The sequence below is a fragment of the Abramis brama genome (genome assembly GCF_963993115.1).
Source record: "Abramis brama genome assembly, chromosome: 25".
Classification (NCBI taxonomy): domain Eukaryota; kingdom Metazoa; phylum Chordata; class Actinopteri; order Cypriniformes; family Leuciscidae; genus Abramis; species Abramis brama.
The window spans coordinates 14,471,405-14,499,274 of record NC_139987.1 but is presented as its reverse complement, the minus strand read 5'-3'; the positions used below and the strand labels follow the sequence as shown (position 1 = coordinate 14,499,274).

The following is a 27,870-nucleotide window of genomic DNA, read 5'->3' as shown; positions in this document are numbered from 1 at the left end:
CTGGTAAATTACCAGTAAATTACTGGTAAGAGATCATGTGTGATCATGAGATCACATACTTGTTACCGGTAAATTGGTTCTGGCAATTTACCAGTATAAGGAAAGTTGTAACATTACCAGTAAATTACCATTATTGAATGCAGAATGAAGATTACCGGTATGAGCACGTATGAAGTCAGAACGCGCTGACGTAAGAAGTCTGCTTCGGGCCAATCAGAAAATTAGTATGGAGATGACGTGACTACTCCGTGCTGTTTACGGTAACCGCCGCTGCTTTTCAATAGTTTTTTATGTAAATCTATGCACTGGATGGATATCTTTGACCGTTTCGCCACATCTTGCAGCTTTTTCAACGTGTTGCGCTTGAGACCAAGCCTTCTTTTCCATCAATCAGCGCTGCGGCTCTGTAGTTGGATACTATTGTGCGCATCTCGTATTTTTAAGAGCAAAAAAGCTTTCTGTTTGATCATCCCCTTATGCCTGTCACTCAAATGTAAACATCTGATAGTAAACAGATATTGAAACTGAAGCACTTCTCCTCATGCGGGCGAATGAAGATAATGCCGCAGCGTTTAAAGATAATTTCCAATGACTGACATCACAGAATTGACTGGTATTTTGGTGCTGAAAGTCATTCTGGTTAATTAATAATAATAATGTAACAATAATCATTTTTAAATGATCAAAATATTTTTTACATAATATTACATTTATTTTTTGCAATTCTGAGGTACTATTCTATTCAGTTTTAATAACACAAAATATTAGTTTTGTTTTTTATTGTATTTTATTTTGCAATTCTGAGATATTGTTTTAATAATAATTTCAAATATTATTATTTTTTTGGTTTAAATATATAAAATAATTATAATAATTTTTATTATTTTTATTATTAAAAGTTTTAATTTGTGCAAATAATGTAATAATACTTTGCTTTTCCAGCAATGTTGGTCACAATAGACTATACATGTTGAACTTAATTTTAACTCACACAGAAAAATAAACTCATGTCTGTTGTTTGGTTGAGGCAGATGTTGGAGGTTGAGTGCATGTGGTGTTATATTGATGGAGTGTGCAGCTCCTTTTTTCCCCCTGGCTCCAAGGAGAAGGGGTGAGAGATATAGAAAAGAAAAGATAAACATCCAGCAATAAGCTAACTCATTCTCTTACTCTGTTGGGGGCAGTCAAGGTCAGAGGTCACTGCAATGCGAGTCCCTTGTTAATCCATTGACCCGCAGTGCAGAGGGTTAATACTGGTTTGCTAAGCCACGGGACCCCAAATCAGTCAGATTAAGGAGATTTTCCAGGAATGTCCGGCTTTATCTAAAGATTGCTGGATTGTTTTGGTTTAAGTGGCCATGGATTGAGGTTTAGTGGAATTAGATCTTCAGGCTTTTCCTCAAACCCTGGGGGAAGAAGGTAAATATTACACCACGGTTTGGAAACGCAATTAGGATCGGTCTTAGCGTATAATTGCTAAAGACGTGGTTGATCAGTTTAGTCTTTAATTCTTTTTCCTGGTGTTAAATATCCCTCCATGTTAGTCCCAACAACACACCGTGCAGCTTGCCATCTTGTTATTTTCTAAAGGTGTTGTCACATTTATCGTTGCTTGGCAAAAAATTGTGGGCAAAATCCTGTCATTTCAACAAGAATTCATGTTATCTGGAATTTCACATAAAGGCAAATAACACTGCTTGGTTTTCTACACTATTGATAGTGGACAATGGACCTTTTTTACAGCGAAATTGCAGCAAATATGAGTCTTAATATGCTGCATCTTTATAAATACTAAACTTTTGAACAGCTGTAAATTTGCACATCTGTGCCCCCTGCTAATTATTCAGCAGGGCAAATGGTGCTTTTCTGGGTCAGCCTGGGTGATTTTAACCCCAATGAAGGAAGGCTGTGGCTGAGGGAACCAGAGAGGTGTGTGCTGCTCATGAAGAGAGTCTCTGTCTCCCTCCCCTTCACAGTAGCTGCACCCTACTGGGAAATTCATTAGTAGCTGACATCATCCTCACTCCGGCCAGAGAGTGAAAGAATATCATTCTATCCCAGTCCCCCCCCCCCCCCCCCCCCTCTCTCTCTCTCTCTCTCTCTCTCTCTCTCTCTCTATCTCTCTCTCTCTCTCTCCCTCCCTCCCTCTTGGTCGCGCCATCTCCTGTTTGCACTTAGGACTCCGCTACCAGTAGCTCTCATTGAGCACCGTACACACATGCCCGCGCGCGCTCTCACACCCATCGTCTGTCCGGTGAAGCTGAGCGGAGGAAGCACGCTCCGTGTGTGCGAGGCAGAAAAAAGCAGGGGGCAGAAGCTGAATGAAGTCAGGTTAGAATCAGGAAGTGGGAGGACTCGGTCGCGCTGTGGGTCAATGAGAGAGTTTGTATGGATACAGGCAGCACTTGCGCGAGGAACGGGAGCCAGCGACAGGACACGAGCTTGAAAACCAGCGACGATTTCGAAGAAAGGAAGCGGCGGTCGGGGTCTTTAGTGCGGTTTTACTCCATCCAAATCTGCATATAGGAGGAAAATACTGTACGCTTTGTTGGATTTTCTAGCTCTGCACGAGCGCACGGGAGAAAGGCGCGCGGATGGTTTGTCACTGAGCGCGCCCCTGACACAAAAGCACATAAGCGGCAGCTTCCGTGAAGCAACGGTTGGCGAGGATTTCAAACGGCCAATTCGCGCGAAGGGGGCGAACTGAAGGATTTCTCCACTTCTCTGCGCTCTTGGGTACCAGACACATGTCTGTCTTTGTCCGGGAGGCTCTCTCGCTTTGAGCTCTGGATGTTTTTCTTCTTCTTCTTCCCTGGGAAAAGGCTTCTTATTTTGCATGGCTGTCATTCTCTCAAAGGGAGCGAGAGGAATTCGCCGCCTGTTTATGGATTAACGTTACATTGTTTGACAAGCAGAATGTGAAACGGCGTATTTACTAAACCTACTAAAAGTGATTTCTTGACTTATTTTCCTCCGTGCCAACCTCGCCACATTAAAAGGTACACCGCACCTTCATATTCCTCAAAAAATTATTGATTAACGTTACCACATTCGACGTTTTATGGGGATTTTAAAGCAGTTTCAGTGGATTACTCGATGGCTGGAGGATTGGGAGCGCTGTTTTCTTGTCGTTGGTTGTGAATAATTGTAGTTGAAATCTCTGCAGTGAATGTTGCCAGATGTTTTTTGGTTGTGGTTTGAATAAAAAAAAAACTCGCGGTCACGCGAACGCATCGTTATGTGGAAATCTCTTGACGTCATGTGTTAATGAATGCATATCACCTTGTTATTATTATAATCATTATTATTGACATTTTTAGATCTTTAAATGACCTTAACATTTTATTTACACAGCTAATTTTAAATGTAACGTTAGCCTACTTAAAATGTGCACATATTTGGGAGGGTTGTCGTAACTTGTCAGTATCGTTTTTGCCTCGAGCTGGTTATGGATATAACGTTAGTGTTGCTAAACCTGTCAGAATAATTGTCTTCAAATGAGCTGTTTTGTGTCCAATGTGTATCCAATGAAAGACGTAGGCTACAAGGTGTCTCTTTGAATGTTAACTTCCACGCAGAACATATTCTGTTTGTTATTGTCTTGGTTAATAATTGCAAAATTGTTTAAAAAGTGCACATATCATTTCCTCTCGAATGACTGAGTGGAGAGCCAGGTCAGACGCTAATGGTGGACTGCAATGGTTCTATCTTTGTTGCTGGTTAACCAATTGAATTAGCCGATGCCCCTTTGACACCACATTGTCACTTAAATAGGCGTTCATTACCTAAATGCTGTGTAAATTGCAATGCTGGATGTTTGCACAATAACATAGCAATGTTAATGCGTTCAACCCGTTTCAAGTGCAGCGCATCGTTTTGCGCATGGAGCCACAGTGCCATCCAGTGGCCGCTCTGGGAAGAGACTGAATTTTTGCGCTCATTAGTGCTGCGCTACCTTTGATGATGAAGCCCACCTGCTTAGTTCTGAAGCAGATGTACTGACTCTCTTTTTGTCGCTCTCTCTCAGGGCTCAGATGCCAGCTCAGAGAAACTCTTCAGCACAGCTGCAGTTAAAGGTATGGTGGTCTTTCTTTATTCCATACTGCCAATATGCTTGTTATTACAGTTCTGTAAAAGTGAAATTGCTGTTGACAGATTATTATACCTGTCCCATGGAGGCACATACTCCAAATGATTGTTGTTTTATGTAAAATTACATTTTAAAGATGTAATTTTAATATTATAATCTCCAAAAAATCAACATTATAATATGTGATAAATAATCCAGTCTTTACAATACTATTTTATAATGTAGGTATTGTATGAGTTCTGGAACCAGCTTGCAGTTTTTGATGTGTTACAAGACAAACTACAATCCGTCACATTATTCCAGACAACCTTATTTACCAATATCACATTCCGATTACATTTAATGTGTTTTGCTTTCTGGGGCGGCATGGGAAATAACGCATTTCCTCGAGGCCGACTGCGATTCCATTGACAGACACAGTGTGTTGTATTCGTGCTTTCTCACAGCGTATGGGCTGAGAGAAATCCATCTGAGCCACTCTGTTAAACAGATCCCAATGTGCTGCTGAGTGATGAATGAGAAAATCCATTTCAGGCGCGCAGCATGTGTAAACGCCACACACTGGGTCCCATGTGCAGCGGCGTCTGGCTTCTGTTATGGAAATTGATTAGTTGTGAAATGCTAAATAAAGGTGCTGGATCTGCGGCACAGACGGTAGTAGAAGAAGCAATTCTACCCTGCTGCTGGCTTGATACTCCGTGTGTGTGATATTGTTTGTTGTGTCTATTTTAAAAGCCTGCTTTGTATTTTTACATTGAGGAGCTGCGATGTGCACACTGTCTGTTCTTTGTGTGTATGTAAACGTCCCGCCATGTGCGTAGGAAGTTTGTTCGTGTTGAGACTGTGGTAAGAACGTGCAAGTCAAAGGATCCGAGGCATTGAGAACGGAGTCAGTTGAGTTGCTTTTAAAACCTCAGTGTCTTTAGACAGCAGGAGCCCATCAGCACACTGCTAATTTGCTCTTAAAGCCTTTGGAATTTGAGCTCCCCCATTTTACAAACCCCAGGCAGGCCAACATAATGGAGCCCAGCCTTGTGAATCCACATTCCTCTGTAATGGTGCGTTACTAGGATGGAGAGCATGATGGGTGGGGTGGGGAGGGGGGCGACGGAGGCTGGAAAGAGATCTGACCCCGGGGAGGACGTGAGAGAGGACGACTGATTGATGCCGACAAGCCTTTTTCCTCTTTTTTCCCCTTGCTTCACTCCCTCGGGACCCCAAACACATTTCCCACATTCTGCTCTTTGAAGGCCTTTAGAGGTTTGATTTGTGTGGTTCCAGAGGGGTGCTGAGTTGCGACCCTTTTTTTTCCGGAAAGGCTTTCCCTCCTGGAGACGCCTCTCCGTGGCCATTACGACCCCTCTGAAAGGATTAAAACTCTCTTTATGCGCCTTAAACTAACACATGCCCGCCTCCTCTGCTTCTGAAAAGCTGGCGCTTGGGAAACAGTACACAAATATGCTTTCTCTTCTCACTGACTGCCAGGCCACTTCGTCTCCCTCCAGACTCTATTTCCATTTAAATGTGTCTTTTCTCTGTATTTTCCCTCTCTCCTTCACGTCCCCTTCTCGCCTTGCCATATGCAAATCTTTTCAGTGGCAGAAGGGATGGAGAAAAGAGGATCGTCCTCCAAAGCACAGGTGTTAATGAACTGTGGTATTTTTATTGGAGGGTTTTAGGATGATAAAGACGCTGAGTGTACACAGGACGCTGCTCTCTGTTACAGAGGATTATCCGTCACTCAGACTCATAACCCTTATAAACAAAAGAAGAAAGAGAACACAGGACTGAAGAGCAGAGAGACAGGCAACAGAAAAGATGTCAATATTTGCCTGGAGCCTATCGAGAGAGACTCTGTTGTTTTTCACACTCAGGTGTTTGACGCTCACAAAATGCCTCACATTCAACAGCTAGATGAGACGGAACCGTCACCTCTGAGGGGAAATATATAGATCAAACTCCACAAGAGCAAAGCAAAACTGATCTTAGATTATTTATTGGTCTGTAGGCCATTTTGAAAGCTGGAGAGGGAAGGTGATAAAAAGTTGTTGAAGGCAGAGGATCGAGAAGCGAGTTGCATGCATCAGACTTGATATGCTAACTACTAGGTCATGGCCCTGACAAAATATCTTAGAGTTGATCTTGTTCTGCTTAATTTGTGTTTGTGTGACTTGTAAGTTTCAGGAAGTCTGATTGCATAGATTCCCACTTAACATGTTCTTTAGCCAAATTAGACCCTCTTCTCTGCTCTCCTATTTTCTCCTCTTCTTCTCTCCCTCCTGATGTTTTGTGTAATTGTTGCTTGTTTTATTTTTTTTCTCTCCTCATTGCTCCATCTCTCACTCCTATTAAGCAGAATCATTAAATGTTCGACTTAATTACTGTCTCTCCTACATAGCCTGCAGGTGGCTGCCAACCAGCCTGCCTCAATTAGTGTATTCATCGCCCTCGTCTTGTGTTTCTAAGAAGCCTTTTTGCTCAATTTCGGATCAAGTTAGAGTGAAAACAGCCATGTAAAGGTCCTTCAAATGAACTGTGACCAGTTAACTACTTCTTTTCAGATTCTGAGACTTTATAGCAGTATTTATGTATATTTGGTGTCTTTTGCAATTACATTGTTCCCTCCATGCTGTTCAAAGTGGGACCAAACTGTTTACAAACATACTTTTTTTTACACAAGTCCATTTTTTTTTACTCAAGTCCAGTCATTTTCTCAAGATCACAAGAAAAATAAGTCAGGACCTTAAGAAAATGAAAAAAAAAAAAAAAAAACTTCTGTGAGATTCCAATTTGCTGGTGTTATGATTTTAAGACTGGTTGACTTTGGATATCCTGACAAAAAATTATCTTGGAGTTTTCTTCAAGATGCGTCTGAAAGGGGTCTGTCCAGTGCAAAAAAATAGAGGGAACATTGATTGTAACTATGAAGTAGTATGATTATTGTTATGTACTGTTATGTATTTTTATGTATTTTTATGTTAAGCAGTTATTTTTTCTCACTATGAAAATAGAGCACTTCTAATATGTCAGCTAATTTAAAAACACTTGTTGTAATGATCTTATTCTCTATATTCAATGTAAAGCCAAGCTTCTAAGTTTTAAAACGACACCTATTTTGTGTTAATTAAACAAGTGGCTGTTAAGTAACGTGATAACTTGGTAGCAACCCCGCTTTGGATTTAAGAGGTTACGTTTTAATTGATTAATTAAACAACAATTGATTATGGTCATTTCTGTAAATTGAAATCCCTATTATGAAGTAATTAATTTTATAATGTATATGTCTGATATAATGTTTGTTGCTGAGTATAAATTGAGTCTGCCATTGTATTGGCCACATTTAGACTTGGATGATAAGACAGGGCCCTGCTCACTACAGACCCCTCTCCAGATACCTCTCTCTCTCTCTCTCTCTCTCTCTCTCTCTCTCTCTCTCTCTCTCTCTCTCTCTCTCTCTGTTTTATTTATGCCTGGTCACGTGTTCTAAAATCTAGCTACCACCACCGGTCACACAATGTCTGTGGTGCACGTCTAATGCACAATGTAATATTTATGTATGTTTAGTACTTGGTTTGGTTGCTTATAAATAAAAATAACAGAACCTGGTCAGTTATCTCTTACAGTAATATGTGAATGAGCACTGTACAGCTCAGACAGGCTCAATCAACGACACATGCAAGCATGCAGGCAGCTGAGCGTTCATCTGAAGAGCAGGACTCCGGTGAGGCCTTGTGTGGATGGTGTAATTTCTCCGACAATGACATTGTCGAGAGATTGAAAAAGAGGGGAATAGAGGCTGAAGAGAAGGAATGAAGAGGTGGAGAAATGAAGTTTGAGGCAGATGAGAGTTGTTAAGAGCTGGATGGATGGATGTGGAGAGCTCTTGAGATAGCGGAGCACTCGCTGAGTGCTGTAGTCTCACAAATGTCTGAAGCTTCAGGAGTGTATGTGTGTTAGTATGAATGTTTGCATTTTCATGTGCTTGACACTGGCATTAAAGGCTCAACTTAAGGTTCATAGAACAGTAAATAACTAGAATAACAAAGTGCTGTAAACTGTAAAACCATTTGTGTTTGTTTACAAAATTAATTAAAATAATATAACAATAACAATATAACATATAAAAAAAATAAGTTTGCAACACCAGGCTTTTTTTGTACAGCTAAAATAACTGGAAGCGGTTGACACTGGAAGCCTTGCACTTAAAGTTAAAAATGGCTTGTGTGGTAGAAATAAGCTGGATAAAATAGATAGTTTTAACTCTAAAATCTGATTGGACGGGGCACATTTAAGCCATTAAATAAACAGGACATGATCCCTACACAAAACCGTTGTAAAATGTATACACATCAGTGAATACATTAATTCAGAAAGTTGTGTTCATGTAATGATCTTGTGCCATTTTGTTAGCCTAAAGTCTACACTGCAAATGAGCTTCTCTTTAAAGCATTACAAGCGATGATTGCATTTTATTATTTACAAAGCTGTTCTCAGTCAGCTCGACTATGCTTCCTCAAGCTGAGCTAGAAGTTTATCTGCATTTCGACTCAACATATCTCTATGGATATGGCTTCATAGTTTGTATAGAGACAGGCTGTAATTTATGGCTCTGTGAAAGTGTGTTTGATGAGAGATGGGCTGTAATTCACAGCACACTGCATTTGTAGTCTGCAGTGATGTCTCATCCCCTGACACACAAACACACAGAGGTTAACACACCATGGCCATCATCCTGATTTACTGCCCAAGGCCAGCAAACAATAGCACCACCCACTTTCACAGCCTGCCCAGTGATGCATGAGTGTGTGTGGATGTCTTTATGTATGAGTAAGCATTGTTGTATGACCATATGAATATTGTTTTTCCAGTAGGCTTGCTATAAGTGGTTTTCCTGCCATGGGGGAAACAAGAGTGTTTTAAAACAGCTTTAAGTAGATCCGCACACTAGCGGAGCTGGGAGGAGAGGTGGGGATGCCGTGGAACTGGTGATGAATTGGAAGTCAGACACTCGTTTAACGCTATCCATCATCTTAGTCCATCCCGCCTGTAGTCATAACACAGTCATGACTACACTCCTACACTCTCTCAATTTGTCCCTCTCTCTCTAAGAGGTCATTCCGAGGTTGTTCCCAAACCGCAAAGGTTGAAGGACTAAAGTAAATCCATTCATCTTGGTGACTGGAGGAGGATGCAGAGAGAGAGGAAAAAAGAAATGCCAGGGAGACAAGTCATTGTGTAAACATTACTATATCCGACATGTCACAATAAATGCGGAGAGTCTGGAAGCCATCAAGCTAAATGAAAGTTATATGCAAACATTAAAATGGGCTGCACTCCAGAGATAAACGTAGAGCCTACTACTTAGGGGCATACAGCAACTGCTAGCAACACTTTTGGACTTCGTCTCATCAGAGAAGAACTGAGCAAAGTTTTTTGAATCACTCAATAGCGTCATAGGTCACCTTTGTGGTTTGGAATATATGTAAGTCTAAATGTAAACTCTAAATGTGGGAGATTAATTCTAGTTCAGATGCCATGATGAGCTCAGCTATGTTAGAGTGCATACAAAGACTCTAATTTTCATTCTCATTGAGTTTGCTTGAGTCAAAAAGATCTTAAGTGTTGCAAATATCATCTTTTGGTGGAAGGGCTTTTTGTACCGCTGCCCCAACTCTTTGGAATTCTATTCCCCAACACATCCGCGACCTTTCATCATTACACGATTTCAAAACCCACCTTAAAACATATATTTTTGCTACTTGTTTCCCTGACCCCTGACTCTATGATCTGATTTTTATGTATATGTACCTCTATCTATTATGTTATCCATCTCAGTTTATTTGTATCGTTTCTATGTCATGTTTCTATGTCATGTTTATTTGTACTTTATTGTAAAGCGACCAGTTTTCTGAAAGGCGCTAGCCTATATAAAATAAACGTATGATTATTATTTATTATTATTGAAATTCTATTTAATGACATAGTGTGTTTTTTCAGAAGCCACTCTGAGATTATTTATCAATTATATGCCACTGTTCAAAAGTTTGGGGTCAATAAAATTAGATTAAAAAATAAAATTAAAATTAATTAATACTTTTATTCAGCAAGAATGCATTTATTGATCAAAAGCGACAGTAAAGATTTACAATTCAAAGGTTCAAATAAACCTGAAAAAGTTGTATCGCAGTTTCCACAAAAACTGTTTTCAACATTTATAATAATACGAAATGTTTCTTGAGCAACAAATCAGCATATTAGAATGATTTCTGAAGGATCATGTGACACTGAAGACTGGAGTAATAATGCTGAAAATTCAGCTTTGCAATCACAGGAATAAATTACATTTTTATAATATATTCAGTGGAAAACTTATTTTAAATCATGATATTTTACAATATTACTTTTTTGATCAAATAAATGCAACCCTGGTGAACCTACCACAAACTTTTGAATGTTAGTGTGTTTATGCTTTTTTCCAGAACGTATTTCACAATGCATTGGCAATTCAAAGTGGACTTATGTTCGTTGTCTGTGCTTAATCTGAAAAGTCTGTGTATGTAAAATATCTGCTGGTCTTACCACCTGCATTGTCCTTGATAGACAGTGGTTGACTGACACGAATGAGTGCTTCCTGTGGTTGTAACCCTGCCTTACACCTGTGATGACATCACCTTGTAGCTCCCATTCCTTCTGTTTGGACAAGATGAACATTTATTTTATTTTCTCTCCCCTCTGTTTCTTTCCCTCTTGCTCCCTTTTTTTCATCTTTTCCAAGGTCTGTCATATAATTTTGTCCAATTATGCATGTGGCATTTCAAGGTCTCTGTTGTAACAGAGCGATTCGTAAGCGGAGCTCCCGACAAGGTGTGTGTTTGTATATGTGCTTAAGTAGGCTATATTTTAAGAAAAACCTCAAAGAATCATTCATTAATCTGGAAAGCCAGTGCTCTTATGGAAGAGGTGAGTAATCATGGGATATAATGAGCACAAAAACTGCAACACATTCTCCTGATTATATTAAACTTCCTGAATTTTGTAAAGTTCACGCCCCTGCCTTCAAGGTCACAGATCAGTTAAGATAAAGGTAAAATTTCAGTTGGAGGAACTGATCCTGTATCAGTTAATTCACATAGTCTATGTTCAGTTCACCCCAGCACCTCAACAAGTCTTTGCACATCTGCAGATGTATGTTTGTGTGTTTGATGGTCTTCTTGCCTGGCTGTGAATGAGTAAATAAATGTAATCCCCTCAATTTCTTTCTCAATACTCCACTGGAAAATGTATTAAAATACCAGCCCATGTGTTTAACCAATGCAAGATTAGACCTATGGCTTAAGTTGTTAGACCAAGACTTTGCTTAGTATAGCCTTATAATGTTGGGAAATCATTAGTGTTTTCTAAGGTCCAGCTGCTTGAAGAGATGGTTTAATTGCCTGTCTAATTGCTCTGTCATCACAGATTGTAACACATCTTAGATTTGCAGATTTAAGTCCAGAGACCAGTTAGTAGGCGTTTTGTGCTGAAGTCTCTGATTTGAAGTCGTATAGACACAACTGTGCCATTAAGACTGAAAGAGGAGCTGTTGCAGCTGTATGAAGTTCAGGAGGTAAAGCAGTTTTCCAGCATAGCTGCTAGATGTTTTTTCTATAGATGAGCACCAGCCTGAAGTAGGATCAAGCTGGTCAGGAACTGTGACCTATAAAAAGAAAGAGTGAGAGAGAAATACCTTGTGGACACCCATGGTGGTAGCCAAGGATAGACACTTTGACTGACCACCTTCTGGGTGGGATAACTGCCTCTCTGCCACCCCTGTGGTCCCTCGGGGAAGAGAGCTCCTCACTCAAATAGTAAACACTGAAACGCTCAGTTGGATAGCGGGGGGTAGAGGCACAGCTGGTGAACAGACTGAGTTCAGAATGTGAGCTCATATCTAGGAAAAGCAGAGTATTAATTGCTCCCTGAAGAATGTATGCTTCCTAACTCAAGCCTCCCTCCATCTCCCAGCATTACTTCTGCTGACTCTCACTCATACCTATCCAGGGTAAAAATAAACACCCTTTGCCCAGTAGGCCAGGATTAGGAACACCTCTCCTCACCTCGGTCGCTCTCTGTTTCCATCACTTCTGCTAAATTCTCAGTTGAAATGTTAGTCAGAAGTCTCAGAGCTCCCCATTTGAGCGATCACTCAATCCATGACTGTCTTTCAGAGCAGTGTTTATGTGCCAAGATGGAAAACTTGCATGTATATAACTTAAAGAAGTACTATGCCCAGATATGTTTACATACCACAAAATAAACAATATAGTAAAATCTCTAATGATGGTCGTGGTTAAATCTCTCCCGGTTAGAGAGATTTATCGGTCTGCCGATTTTATCGGCCGATATGATTATTTATTTTTTTTTACAGAACATATAATGCGGATAAAATGCTTGTAAATTGTTTAACTACATAGTCTGTCCAGCAGAGTGCGTTCCATTGTTTGCTAATGGCGACCCATGTCACTGTAGTGACACCAGCCGACCCTTTCATGAGGTCTCTTCTTCAGACAAGATGTAAGACACATTAGCTTCCACTCCACTGACAAGGTATGAAACATGGCTAGTTAGATAATGTAGCAAACAAGTAGACTATGATAAGCTCGTTGTGAGAGTAAAAGACGGGGACATTGTTTATAGCATTGCGTCTCACCAGGTGACAACGTAGTGTTAAAACACCAACAGACCGCACTGGTAACTAGTTAGCAACTTTACAACTTAACTAATCATTTACAAAACATGACTATGCGTTTCATAAATGTTTCATAAATTGTTAAATTTTTTTGTATGTTTTGCTCACATTAGGTGCACAGTGGTTAAAAACTCCATGTGTGTCAGAGAAGACCTCACCAGTCAGCACTTACACTGCAGTACACACTACAGTGTTCAACACCTGTTATAGATGATGTGTAAACGCATGAATAAATCATTTACAACACTTTCTGCATAGAAGTAGTTTACACCTGAGAATACAATGTCCCACCCACTCTGCATAATGAGCCATTCATTCAGGTGTGACACTGAATGAGCCACAATGCAAGGACAAAAGATATATTTAGAAGAAGACTTATATTGACCATTTAAGATTTTGCTTACATCTATCTTGTAAATATGTTTTGCTATTTTATTAAAAAGGTTACAATTACAACAATAATTACAATTTCAACAATATTTCAAGTGTACTCTTTCTTTGTAAAAAAAAAAGATTATAGGCCTACATTTTATCATATGTATTCATTAGTTTGAATATAGCCAACATTGGAACAGCTAACATCTTAGTTGATGACTTTATTTTTGACAAAAATAGTATTTTATATATATATATATATAACATATGAGCAGAAATTGCTAAACAAAAGCTTATTTGATGTGGCAGTATATTCTACAGTAAAAACTGTACCCAAATCTAGTCAACAAAATGTTGTCTTTCATATTTCGCCTGACTGTAACGTTGTTTTTATGAAATATTAGGGCATATAAATGTTAATTTGCAGTTTAATACGTTGCAATACAAATAGCCTACATTTTATTTCAACATATTTCAGTCGATTTTTACTCATCTCAGTATAGCAATATAGTTTGCTAAAACATCATCATTCATTCACACACAGAAACGCGATTTAAATTTAAACTGTCTTTTTGCGAGCTGTGGTAAACAGCGCGCATCTCTGCCGTTCATTCATTCACAAACAGAAACGCGATTCACTTGAGAAGGGAAAAAAACTTACTACAGTATTCCTCAGCTCAGTCGGATCCTTGCTCCTCGAAATACCCGCACTTCTGAGGTACATTTTCCATTATTATTATTCCTCACAGCGCTGCGAGACGGTGTAAACAAGTAATGATCTGATTAAACTTGTGTTTTCTCGAGCTAATATGGGGGCGTTCACAGGTTTGCGTGGATTACCTCAGTCATTTGCATTTGAATAGTGCGTGCTCTCCGTGGGCGGGGTCACATAAAAAATAATTAGATGAGATGAGAACGACTGACATCTCGCTCTTTTCTTACAGATTACATAAACTGAGAATATTTGTTTTTTATAAAAATTACTTCATTTAAAAGAAGAGAATTCAAGCTTCATTCCTGTGTGTCTGTATGCCTGTTTGACTGAGTATTCGCTGAGTTATGGTTCATTTCCAGACGCGTTTCAGAATTGACTTCACTGACAGAGAGAAAGCAGAACTCGCATCATGTTTATTTTTCTTTATTTGGCAAAAAGCACAACACTTTGTTTTTATTGTGAGTATACACAAAAATAATACACAGGAGACAGGAGAGACTGATGTATGAAACTGATTTGTAAGATCAAAGTCAACAGAGTATTTGGACTCTCGTTTGAACTGATAAAAAAAAAAAAAGAGCAAATCACGCCGGCGTGATTGCAGACCTCAGAGGGTTAAAATGGTTAAGACAATTGAAATGCCACTAAATATTTTGCCATTTTTGGCTTGCCACTTTTTTGCCCAGGAGGGTATAGTTTACAGCATTTTTTGAGAGAGATTTTTTTTATTGAAAAAATTTGCCATGGACTGTACCCGATACATACCCCAATTAATCGATATCAAAATCAGATCAAATTGTGAAATTTGTGTCAATACCTTCCCCTAGTGTGGACCAATGTATAATTATCATTATTTTTTATAGTTATAATTCTTGGTGTGAACAAGCCTATAGCATTGTTTTAAAAAATACAAAATATTAATCATTATGTTTTTCACATCATTAATCATTAACTTATTAACTTAATTAACTTAATTAAATTACTTTTTTTTTTTTTTTTAATTATTAGAAAGCATTTCTGATTGATTATTTTGCAGGCACAATATTGTTTCTAGCTTACCTTTGTTCCTATAAGTGTAGTATATATAGGCCTGAATAGAGCAAAATCAGGCAACCTGAAGACCGTGCTCAACTCAGGCCAGCTTGTGGTTGCTCCAGAGAATTCTTTGCTAAAGGGAAAATCCAATGTGTGCTTTCTTATAAATAAGCACTAATGAAGTGTGAAATATTCAATTTTATTACCATTTCCACACTCGGGCTGTGGTTTCATAAGCTGTATGAAGAACTATCCCACACGCAGGATTGTCACCATCTGTTCCAGATTACATTGCTCTTAGAAGATGCTGTTTGACTTCGGTTTTAAATGGCAGCCTTTATCCTGTGCATCAAGTTCTATTCAAACAGTGACATTCTAAACCAGATATTTCAGTTTGGGCCTCAATGCTTGGGCTTAGGGGACACTGGAAAAGCAAACAACTCACCCAGCTGAGGACTGCTTTTAGATTAGATACAACAAAAACACACACACAAATGCATTGAATTCTGATGGCTAGTGCCTACCAACATACACTCTGGAGACTCACACACACTGGTTAGTTTGCTTCCCTTGGCCTCAGACATGTTATGTGTTTCTACACTCGGCCCGTCACAAGTATGTGTGTGTCAATGTGTCCATCTGAGCCACTGCCTCCTCTGAGAGTGCTGCCCTGCACAGAGCCGGCATTGTTCTAATAGTAACCCAACCCAAGGTCTCACAGGGTTTGAGGGGGTCCTGGGTTGCCCAATGACTGTCCCATCCTCTGTCGTATTGAAAGGTGTGTTGAGAGACTCCCGAGGCAGCTGGCTGTTTTGGCTTCCCCTAACATTTAAAATAAACGAAATGAGACGTATAGAACACACTCACTGAATACTTCACCAGCCTTGCGTCACTCACTTCAGCCGCGGTTTCCTTCGATCAACACAAGAATGACCAATCGAGTTTGATTTTAAAGGAAGAGCTTGTTAAAGTATAGCAGGAAGGGAAATGATGCAAACAGGGGAATAAGAGAGAAGAAAGAGACTCTGCTTTGGATTCTGGATTTATTTGGCAACAGGTTGAGCCATAGGATTGGTTTACGGCCATGCCTTAGGAAGGCTGAGTTTCCAGGTGGCTCAGTCCTAACACCCCTTAGGCATACACACACACAAACAGCATGTGTGTCTCTAATCTCCAACTTACTGAAACATGAGTCTTGGGTAATGAGGGGGCTTTACACACACACAGGCTGTGTGAGCTGGTAAGTGCCAGTTTTGGTAGGCTGTTGGAGGACTTATGTTTCCAGAGATCTCAGTGAAGGGCAGCATTCTGTCCCCCATGTCACACAGAGACAGAGAGGCACTGAGTGCAGTTTCTGCCCTGTTTGAATGGATTAAAAACATTTAGCTGTGAAACCTGAGTGAGAGAAAGGACTGATTGAAGTTCCCTGAGGAACACACCACTAACAGTGATCTAAAGAGGAGGAATTCAGGTGGTGTCAAAGTGTTAATATTGTAGCAAATGCACTTACTCACTTATTAATATGCACACAAATACACACTTTATAGTTAGTAGTAGATATGCCTGATGTATTTAAATCATATTAATATAGGCAAATAATACTTACTGTATTTTTTAAGTAATCAAAACTATTGTAATTTATTTATATAAATAATACATGATATTTATTACTTATATAAATAATACATCGCAAATTGAAATACATTTTTATTGGACGCAGACAATTATAAATATATTAATATAAAAAATGTACAAACCAGTAAATAATATACCATTATATAACTAAGCAGCCACAACAAAGCAGTTTATATTGAATATAATTCTTTATAAAGATTTATAAAAAAAAATAATAATAAAGATTTTTAGATATATTTTATATTTAAAAATACATTGAGTCCCTCATTCAACGTAGGTCAAGGATATTTTTTACCCTGTTGTATCAAGCTCCACTAATTACCATATGGCGTATTGGCGATCGTTCACCCATTGGGGTTGTTATTAATCTCTGTAGGCGATGTCAGTCAAACCGTTCTTCACTGTGTGTCAGGTCCTTTGTGGCCTTGTCTACCCCAGAATTCATTGCGCGCCAGTGACAACAGGATTTTTTTTTTTCACAAACCACGCATAAACATCTTTTTCTCAAAACTATAAACTTTTACATACATGCTGCTCACATATTATTGTAGCTGAGTTTGTGCTCAATGCAGTTTAATCAGAATTTAGCCATGAAAATGTTACAAGTAACAGAAATAAGCACAAATGTCATGGCATGTCAAAACACCTCCTGAAAACAATTCCGTCATGTCACGACTCCTAAACGCGAGAGTGTAGTATCGCCGCCTGCAGCGTGCTTTATACTTGCCTTGTGCAACCCATTTTAAGAGTGATAGAGAGAGATAGAGAGAAGGACGCAGCACCGCTGAACACTCTCACTGTTTGTGAAATTGTGTCTCGGAGAAAGTTTTAAAATGATTGATTTGATTTTATACTCTGTGTGGATTCATTAATTTACTCATACAATGTACATGCTAACTTAAATCAGTGTTTGCGGGAATTTCCTGCATTATAAGTTGGAGACCTGCGGCAATTAATAAAATTATGCGCAATACCCACAATCCCGTGCCGAAATTCAAGCCCTGCTTAATTATATACTGAATGGACAATGATGAACATCCTTAGACAGTTTGTGAACCCTGTTTTTTTTTTTTCAGACAGTTTAATATAACTTTCAAAAAAGTTACTACAAACGGTACTGTCACTCATCATCAGCAGCTGTCACAGTTGCTAGCCAACAAGAACAGTCCTCCGTAGGCTAAACCGTCCCATTTAACATCGCTTAGTATGACCTTCACGGCCTTCAAAAGCGTGGCCTTTGAAGTACGAGTCCTTTGAAGGATGCAGCCTTTGAATTAGGACACAGCCAGACACTCAGTTCTCCACCTTCTTAAACACTATGGTACAATCCACTGGGTTAAACCACTCACCGCTGGGGCCAAATGAAGCTGTGTGTGTCATTCAACCACTACACATGACGCTAGTTATATGGCAGGACAAAACAGCAATCACAAGCAGCAGGTGGACCTGCTAGTTGAGTAGGTGTGTGTGTGAATATAATCTCTACTGGTGTGTTTCTTTATCATACTGAGTTTAGAGCTACTTCATTAGTTTATGAATCACTGAAATAGCAACGAGGAGTTAAGGTGATGAAAAGACTCTGATTTCCTTTCCATTCGGTTACTGACAGTAAACTTATTTTAAGTGAATACTTGTAATCCTTTTTGTAGAATAAGTAGGGGTTACATACCAGTTATGGTGTGCTCGCCATCTACTAGTGTGAAAGTGTTTGTGTGTACTTTGAACGCTGTGACTGCAACAGGATCTTACCACAACTGTCTCACTTTTTACAGTGGGCATCTGTTCGACATAATGCTCTTGTGTCCTGTATTAAAATATTTGATGACTACAAGGTCACATGGAGACTCAGTTCAGGTTTGGTTTCTCAGTGGATGCCGACTTGCATGGCTGCTTTACTAGCTGTTAATATTTACAGTCATACCAACTTTTACCCAAAGCATTAGGTACCTGCTTTTCAGAAAGGTAAGAGGGTTAGTTTAACAGAGAATGTATGTAAGAGGTGTAGACAGGGTGAAATTAACATCTGCTTCTAACTAAATATGGAGGGTTTTTTGCTTGTGACCCCTGGGGCTGTGTTATAGAAACTTCCTATCTTATTTCTTGCCAAGTTATATTTCCAAAGTGAAGTTACTAGGGATGGGCATTTCAAGCAAAATAATATTCGAAGATCGCTGGGTATTATTTGATTATTATTCAAAAATTGCACCCCTCCCCCACATGCACGCACACATGTATAGGCCACACACCAGAGCATGTGAGCGGAGCGGTGTGACACTTAAATATAATTTAAAAAAATACATAAAATGTTGCGGTAGCTGACAGAACATGTGCAGCTAAAAAAGGAAGGTGTAGTGCTAATAGACAGGACTTTGACTCCCTCATCACCTCTTTGTCTCTTTCTGACTGTGCTGCTGGTGTTTTGTCTATGTTCTGGCATGTTTACATTAGTATTCACCATCACTGCAGCTGCTCTTTGAACAGCTGTATCATCTGAATTTTACAGTCAGATGTAACAATTTCCATTTTTTCAAAACAAATTAGAGAGCTATAATTTTGTAAACACTGTAGATTTTACTACAGTAAATGGTCACTTTTACAGAGTAAATGGTCGATTTAAATCACAAAGGGTATGATGGACAGAAGTAAAGTCTGCTCAGTATATCATTCTCTTGTGTACCTATGTGTCAGTCTTTCAACTGATAAACACTCTTTTCCACAATTTTATAATGGAAAATAAAACATATTGGAAATGACACATTATGCAGAGATTTAAAGTGATTGTGAATTGCTGTTTAAAACCCATTTTACTTCCATAATGTGATGTAGCCTGCTGTATTTCTAAGTGAAATAGGATATTCAACAGCACACAATAAAGAGCAGGACTTGAATGTATCCATTGTGAATTGATTGGATCATAAAAAAATCCTACCAATTCACAGTGAAGTTAAACTAAAACAAAGCTATTTGGCTATTGGTTAACATAAGTCAAGAGTCTGTGTGGGAGGGATATCAGTGGTCTGTACTTCTGTTCCTAAGCCTTATTTTCATCCAGGGTCAAATTAAAAATGGATTATACACAGACTAAGGTCTACAGTGACCATTGAAAAGAGACTGAGTTATGCCTCTTTCCTTGAGTGACTAGATTACGTTTGCAGCAATTGTGTTAACACCCTTCTGGGCACTGTGTGTGTGTGTAACATTCCCAGTTGCTGTCAGAGCATTCTCTGGTTTCAATGTGTGCACATGATTTTAGTCCTCAGGGATATATAAAGATTTGTTCTCAGAGGGATCAACACTGTCCTCACCATGGAAGAAATCTATCCTTCTGCCAGAGTCTACCAGTCACACACACAGACTAACTGAAATATAGATCTGCCATGGCCCCCGTGATCAGAGAGACAGTTTGAGAAAGACGGAGGATATGTTTCAAAACCTGGTGAGATGCTTGTCTAGGCTGTATTTGTGGGCATCATAGGCATGTTCAGATTGACTAGTCACAAATATGATACATTAAGAAATTATATCTCACAAACATTCATGGGGTGGTAAAAAAACAAGTGTTCAACAGAGACAGAAAGGAAGTTAATTAACAACAGCAGGAGCTTCCCAGATTCAAGCAGAGGCAGTGGAAAGCGATGTGTGACGGAGTGAATGAGGTGTGTGTGAGACTGAGCTGACAGTAATGTGTTTGTGAGGGTGGGATGGGTAGCAGTTTGTGTGTGTGTGTGTGTGTGTGTGTGTGTGTGTGTGTGTGTGTGTGTGTGTGTGTGTGTGTGTGTGTGTGTGTGTGTGTGTGTGTGTGTTTACAGGGCCCCGGGGAGCAGTGTGTCTGTCACAAGTGCTTAAATAAACATCTCTGTGTTAATCACAGTAATTACATCAGATTGACCAGTTTTAAACAGCGGCAGCAGCAGTTATCACCTTAGCCATCTGTGGGAGACAAACCCTCACATATCCACTGAGCTGAACAATCACACAATTCACACACATCCATAAAAGCAACAAACACAGCACAAGGTGTTGATTGGAGAGTGAATTGTGACACTAAATGGGTGTCCAACATAAACAACTAGACATCTGCTGTCGTGTTTGCTCAGTCTCCTCAAAAAAGTCCTGTGTATGCTCAGAATGGCATGTTGGGTTTAGTTTGTTTGTCTCTTGTGATTCTGCATGTAGTTGATTCCCTCTTTTAGATTATCGCTGACATGAAGTATTCATGATCTCACATGATAACCATGAGACTCATCTACTTACAAACATACTCTGATTGGTCCATTACACAGTCAGAGAAAGGTTGTATACTGACTGACAGGTACAGGTCAGTCATTGACCAAGTTAAAAATTGAGCTTACATTGATACTGAATCCGTAATGAAGACTCCTGGGTCAGCAGCCTGCCTGAGTGTATGTTATTTCAGCCCAAAGGTTAAGAGGCAGATTGGCCTGTCTGTCATTACAGTGATTGATTATAGCTGTGAGCTTGGCTCGATTAGGGACCGCGGTGATCTCCATCCAGTAAAGTGTAAATAAATATCACTTTTGCAATATTTGGCTGATGTAGTTGCTGATATTGATAGTACACCGTTAAAGCAGGGCTCAGTAGTTTCGTGATTTCTTCGCTGTTTTCTCGTTTTTTGCTCGCAGGTTTCTCTCTAGAGCTCCCCCCACAGCTTCGGAATAGATATTTGACAGCACTGTTGTAAAAACTCGTTGGCGATTCTCAGACACCAGAGGCTAGTAGATCAGCGACATCAAAGCAGATGGGACATTCTTTAAAACGTCTTCTTCATTCGGGTTCGAACAGTGTGAGGGAGCACAATACCGCCGGCTCAAAGTTGCAAGTGCGGATTTTCCGCTCATGGGCACCAGGGGGGTGTGAAACGACCACCATTCGACCCAAAATAAGTAATATAACCATTCCAATGACTCCGAAGCTGTTCAGTTAAGGTAAAAAAAGTTACTTAGAGCACCTTTAACCAAGGATAGCAACTTCATAACAAATGCGAAAGGCTCACAAGGGACAAAATCTAATCAATACTAATAATACTACTTAAATCCAAAATCTAATCAGAATTTTTTTTTGCTATTTTAAAGCTCTAAAAAGACAACAGTAAACAGTCATTATTCAGTTGAAATCAGTTCAGTGTTGATTCAGTTTGGTTTTATAACTGTGTAAAGTTCATCAATTATGGAACGAGTTCAAATAATGTAAAGCAGCTCTGGAGAAAGAAGCTCTGGAGATGTCAGTGTATTCAAGTCAATAATATTGACAAATATTAAGCGTCAACTTAACAAGCCAAAAGTTGATAGTGGCAAGGAACCCCCCAAAAAACATGATTCTGCTCTGTATTTGTCATTGTCAGATGTGGCCACTGTCAGCTGGGATTAGTCTGTCAGCATCTCAGTCATCGTTGTGTTAGCATTCTCTCTCAGTTAAAGCTGTAGTATATCAGCTTTCCATCTGTGGTGCTGCTAAAAATATGTGCTGGGAGTTTCTTTTTATTGCATCACCTGCAGCCATGCTCTCAAATCAGTGTTTTACTATTGATTACATCAAGTGATGTTCTTTTAAATGGCCAGGTTTAAAAACAGGCTTGTTTTTTTTCCCAAACCACTTTTCTGAACACCTAGCACAGGTGCATCATTACTGCATCCTGAGCACATCAGCTGTTGAGTTCAGAGTTCAGTTTTATTGCATCATGACACCCTCTTCAGTTAGGAATTTATGCTTTGTGATGATCTATTTGTAATGTTTACTGTGGTATTAGGAGAGATAAAGTCACTGATTAGAGATGAGAGCCTGTAAGAAGACTGTAAGAAATTATGTTTTATTAACAAAGTTCGGGAGGAACACGTTCAAATTATCTATCCAATCAGCCCGGGAGAAGGCCTATATACAGTGAGGAAAATAAGTATTTGAACACCCTGCTATTTTGCAAGTTCTCCCACTTGGAAATCATGCAGGGGTCTGAAATTGTCATCATAGGTGCATGTTAGGGCTGCGCAATTAATTGAATTTCGATTTCGATTTTTGCTCCCAACGATCACCAAAATAGTATAATCGAGTAAAAATGATTATTTTGCCATGTTCTGTTTTGAAAAAAACGCTCTTATTTTGTCTTGTGTTCTGAATGACGCGCGCACGCGCACATCCGCCCCTCCCGATGCCATAAACTCTCTCAGCTTGAATGTTTAAACTGATAAAACTTAAAAAGAAGTGAAAATGATAAACTTTAGTTACGATGCAATGCTGGCCCGATTGTACAAGTGACTATTCCATCATGCCCCGAGTCCCGACACCTAAACGCGAGAGTGTAGTTTCGACGGTTGCCTTGTCCAACCCATTTTGGAGACAGAGAGAGAGAAGACGCAGCACCGCTGAACACTCACGTGGTTTGTGAAATTGCGTCTTGGAGAAAGTTTTAAAATGATTGATTTGATTTTATAATCTGTGTGGATTCATTTAGGCTACTAATACAATCTACATGCTAAAGTGAATCAATGTTTGCGGGGGAATTTCCCGCATTATAAGTGGTAGACCTGCGGGAATTATTAAAATACTCATTGAAGTATTATCTGTTATATATTATTTATTTTAATAGTTCAAAAAGTACAATCAATGTTCAAATTTCGATTTTTTTATAAGAATTCTTGAAAGGTGTCTTTGGTAACACTTTACAATAAGGTTCATTAATTAGCATTAGTTAACTACCTTACTTAACATTAACTAATAATGAACAATACTTCTACAGCATTTATTCATAATATTAATTTCACCATTTTCTAATATGTTATTAAAATGAAAGGTTGTATTTTTTAACATTAATTTAGTTAATGCACTGTGAACTAACATGAACAATGAACAGCTGTATTTTTATTAACTAACATTAAAAAAGATTAATAAATACTGTAACAAATGTATTTCTCATTGTTAGTTCATGTTAGTTAATACATTAAATAATGTTAACTAATTAACCTTATTGTAAAGTGTTACCGTGTCTTTTTAATAAATGCAACACGTTCCCAAAGTCATGTGAAATAATCGTGTTACATAATCGTGATTTCAATACTGACCAAAATAATCGTGATTATGATTTTTTCCATAATCGAGCAGCCCTAGTGCATGTCCACTGTGAGAGACATAATCTAAAAAAAAAATCCAGAAATCACAATGTATGATTTTTTAACTATTTATTTGTATGATACAGCTGCAAATAAGTATTTGAACACCTGTCTATCAGCTAGAATTCTGACCCTCAAAGACCTGTTAGTCTGCCTTTAAAATGTCCACCTCCACTCCATTTATTATCCTAAATTAGATGCACCTGTTTGAGGTCGTTAGCTGCATAAAGACACCTGTCCACCCCATACAATCAGTAAGAATCCAATTACTAACATGGCCAAGACCAAAGAGCTGTCCAAAGACACTAGAGACAAAATTGTACACCTCCACAAGGCTGGAAAGGGCTATGGGGAAATTGCCAAGCAGCTTGGTGAAAAAAGGTCCACTGTTGGAGCAATCATTAGAAAATGGAAGAAGCTAAACATGACTGTCAATCTCCCTCGGACTGGGGCTCCATGCAAGATCTCACCTCGTGGGGTCTCAATGATCCTAAGAAAGGTGAGAAATCAGCCCAGAACTACACGGGAGGAGCTGGTCAATGACCTGAAAAGAGCTGGGACCACCGTTTCCAAGGTTACTGTTGGTAATACATTAAGACGTCATGGTTTGAAATCATGCATGGCACGGAAGGTTCCCCTGCTTAAACCAGCACATGTCAAGGCCCGTCTTAAGTTTGCCAATGACCATTTGGATGATCCAGAGGAGTCATGGGAGAAAGTCATGTGGTCAGATGAGACCAAAATAGAACTTTTTGGTCATAATTCCACTAAATGTGTTTGGAGGAAGAAGAATGATGAGTACCATCCCAAGAACACCATCCCTACTGTGAAGCATGGGGGTGGTAGCATCATGCTTTGGGGGTGTTTTTCTGCACATGGGACAGGGCGACTGCACTGTATTAAGGAGAGGATGACCGGGGCCATGTATTGCGAGATTTTGGGGAACAACCTCCTTCCCTCAGTTAGAGCATTGAAGATGGGTCGAGGCTGGGTCTTCCAACATGACAATGACCCGAAGCACACAGCCAGGATAACCAAGGAGTGGCTCTGTAAGAAGCATATCAAGGTTCTGGCGTGGCCTAGCCAGTCTCCAGACCTAAACCCAATAGAGATTTTTTGGAGGAAGCTCAAACTCCGTGTTTCTCAGCGACAGCCCAGAAACCTGACTGATCTAGAGAAGATCTGTGTGGAGGAGTGGGCCAAAATCCCTCCTGCAGTGTGTGCAAACCTGGTGAAAAACTACTGGAAACGTTTGACCTCTGTAATTGCAAACAAAGGCTACTGTACCAAATATTAACATAGATTTTCTCAGGTGTTCAAATACTTATTTGCAGCTGTATCATACAAATAAATAGTTAAAAAATCATACATTGTGATTTCTGGATTTTGTTTATAGATTATGTCTCTCACAGTGGACATGCACCTACGATGACAATTTCAGACCCCTCCATGATTAAGTGGGAGAACTTGCAAAATAGCAGGGTGTTCAAATACTTATTTTCCTCACTGTATAATACGTAGTAGGGTTGTGCCGATGGACGATATCATCGGCGAGCCACCATTGTGATGCCACGCCCCCTGTTGCATTCTAGAAAGGAGACTGGTCCAATGCAGCAAAGATATTTAAAGGCTAAAGTCCCTATTGGCTATGTTGTAAAGTCCCTAGCCTATTGGCTATGTTGTATCCCCAGAATTCTGATTGGCGCATGCACAGGGACAAAAATAAATAAATAGCCTAAATAAAACACACATCGGCAAACCTGACCTTACCAGGTCTTCACTACGAAATGCACATTTCATACGGATTACATAAGCAGAGAGTAGTCGGTTTCTTTTTTGTTTTATTTCTTTATTGTCAGGGCCAAATATTCTACATCACCCAGCTCTTTCGTGATGTTACTTCTGACCTCGTTGAAAAGGTTTGTGATAGCCGTCTTGGAGAAATATTTCTGACCTGGCAGCTTGTATTGTTTATCAAAGGTATGGCCAAGAAGGGAGTTACCGCATCTGTCAACTGCCTCCATCTGTCACTGTTGGTTTTATATTTAGTGCTTTTTGCAAAAGTCCCAGTTATCGTCTGCTGACCCTGGCTAGCTTTTTTGCTAGGCCCAGCACATGCAGGCAAGGTGGCATATTCTGCTGGATGGCGCACACGCAAGTGGTCATGAAGATGACTTTGTCCGTGCTAATAAACGTCTGCCCATCTTTTGCGCGGATCACACATGAGCAAATCTTGCACACAACTTCAGTCGGGTCCCTTGGATGTCCACTCTCATCAGGTTTAAATCCCAAAAATTGCCATATAGGCGAATTAGTACCCTTTTTAGCAACCAATACCAACGCCATTGTATCAACTCTTCTTAAGTGGAAGGAAGCTGCTTTTTTTCCCTTACGTGCAACCTATTGGAAATCCCGGATGAGTAATTAGTTGGGTTAGTAAAATAACGAAATTATAGTTTTTAAGTAGAAAAAAATATTTATGTAAAGAGATATATTAAAATAAAAAGTGCACAACTCTTCTTAAGTGGAAGAAAGCTGATCACATATTGTTGTCGTCTGCCGCACGAAGTTTGGAATTACTTGAAAATTATCTTACTAAATGATCTTACAAAATGGAATTACTGAATCTGAAATGGATTAATGAATCTGAGTTATATTATCACTACAATGAGAAATCACATGAAATCCAAACAGCAGTCGAATGGAAAGACATTGGCCTGTCCATCACTGCATTCACGACTGCAGGTAAGCGCAGCTGTAGCGTGAGTGATCAGAGATGATAACTTGTCTGATAGCAAAATGATTTTGAGACATATACTTCCTTTAAGTTTCGTTGAGGGAGACTGGTTTAAGAACTGAAAACGCAAAGTGCTGTTAGAAACTTCGCTTAGCACACCGTTATCTGTGTCTCTGCAACGTCTGTCAGCGCAGCGCGTTTTCTCACTCGAGCGTGTGGATATTATTGTTTTTCTCAACATAAACGTGAAACAATATAAACACGATAATCATATGCTGATACGAGTCTATATGTATGATAAAGCCAGCAGTCTGCTTTATTAGGCGTTTATTTTTCCGTTCGCACTGCTTGAGCTTAAATGCTTTTGTTCTTTATGTTTTTTGTTTACACATATTGTTTAATGTTTTCAACTAAAAGAAAACTTAACATATATTGTAAGCTTGGTGTGTATATTGCCTAATCGTAAGCCTGTTCAGAAATGGTGACAAAAAATAACGTCTTTTTCGTTAAACATCATTTAAATAAACAAATATTCGAATGCAATATTTTTTAAATGTCAATGCCTATCTTTAATATCTGATTATTTGTAAGTATGAATTAGTGAATAACCCATTTTTGTTGTCTTCGTTGGGTCTGAGCTGGTTTTTGTTGCTAATCTATGTTGTGGTTGCAGCTAAAACTTGAGGATGTGAGGCCGAATGCTTGTTGCTACTGCATTGTTTCAACTGTGGCTTTGTAGCTGCCCTCTAAAGTACTTACATCAGCTTTCTGTAAAGCCCCCTGTCCTCTCTTCTGCTCAGAGTGATCACAAATAGCCATTCCTAAGCCGTTACCACTAGGCTGAAGTCTCAGCTCAGCTGATCTGACAGTAAAACGGCCGTCAGGCAGGGAAGACGTGCAGGGCTGTCAGTTACAATGAAGGGAAGAGTTTAACACAGGCCTGGGGGTGCTGAAGGAAGGCCCCATAACCCCAGACCTCATCTCTAGCTTGACAGGAGTATGTGGGGCTATTTCGGATTAGAAGGGATGTAGAAGTGGCAAGATGCCTGAAGCCCAGCTTAACAGCATGACTGGCATTTGCCAGAAGGATTGGCTGTCGGCACATACCACCCAGGGAGGCCCTGTAAGTATCCATAAGTACTTACAAATGACAGCACATAAACTTGTTTAGAGAGACTGAATTCAAAGCACACTAAAGTCGCTTAGAGTAACTGGTGGTGTTTTTGTGTGTGTTTTGTAGGAATGTGCAGAACTTCATAGCTTACTTAGATACTTTAGGATTTTGCATTAAGCTTTGTATCAGTAGAAAACCTGTAGTATTTTCGAATTATCATGCTTTCCTCCCTCATATCCCCCTGAGACGAGAGATTTATGTATTTGTTGTGTGGAAAAAATCCTCCGATGACGCAAAAATCATCATTTTGCGTCATCTGA

The 27,870-nt window shown here is 39.4% G+C and overlaps 1 protein-coding gene across 3 annotated transcripts in view; it reads left to right on the top strand.

Annotated features, from left to right (window-relative positions):
• The window catches only part of auts2a (activator of transcription and developmental regulator AUTS2 a), a 341,760-nt gene that overhangs the window by 287,523 nt on the left and 26,367 nt on the right, over positions 1-27,870 (top strand). For all 3 annotated transcript variants that reach the window (XM_084105172.1, XM_084105173.1, XM_084105174.1), the window contains one exon: positions 4,028-4,076. In XM_084105172.1, the coding sequence (XP_083961298.1) occupies positions 4,028-4,076 (49 nt within the window). The remainder of the gene's footprint in view (positions 1-4,027; positions 4,077-27,870) is intronic.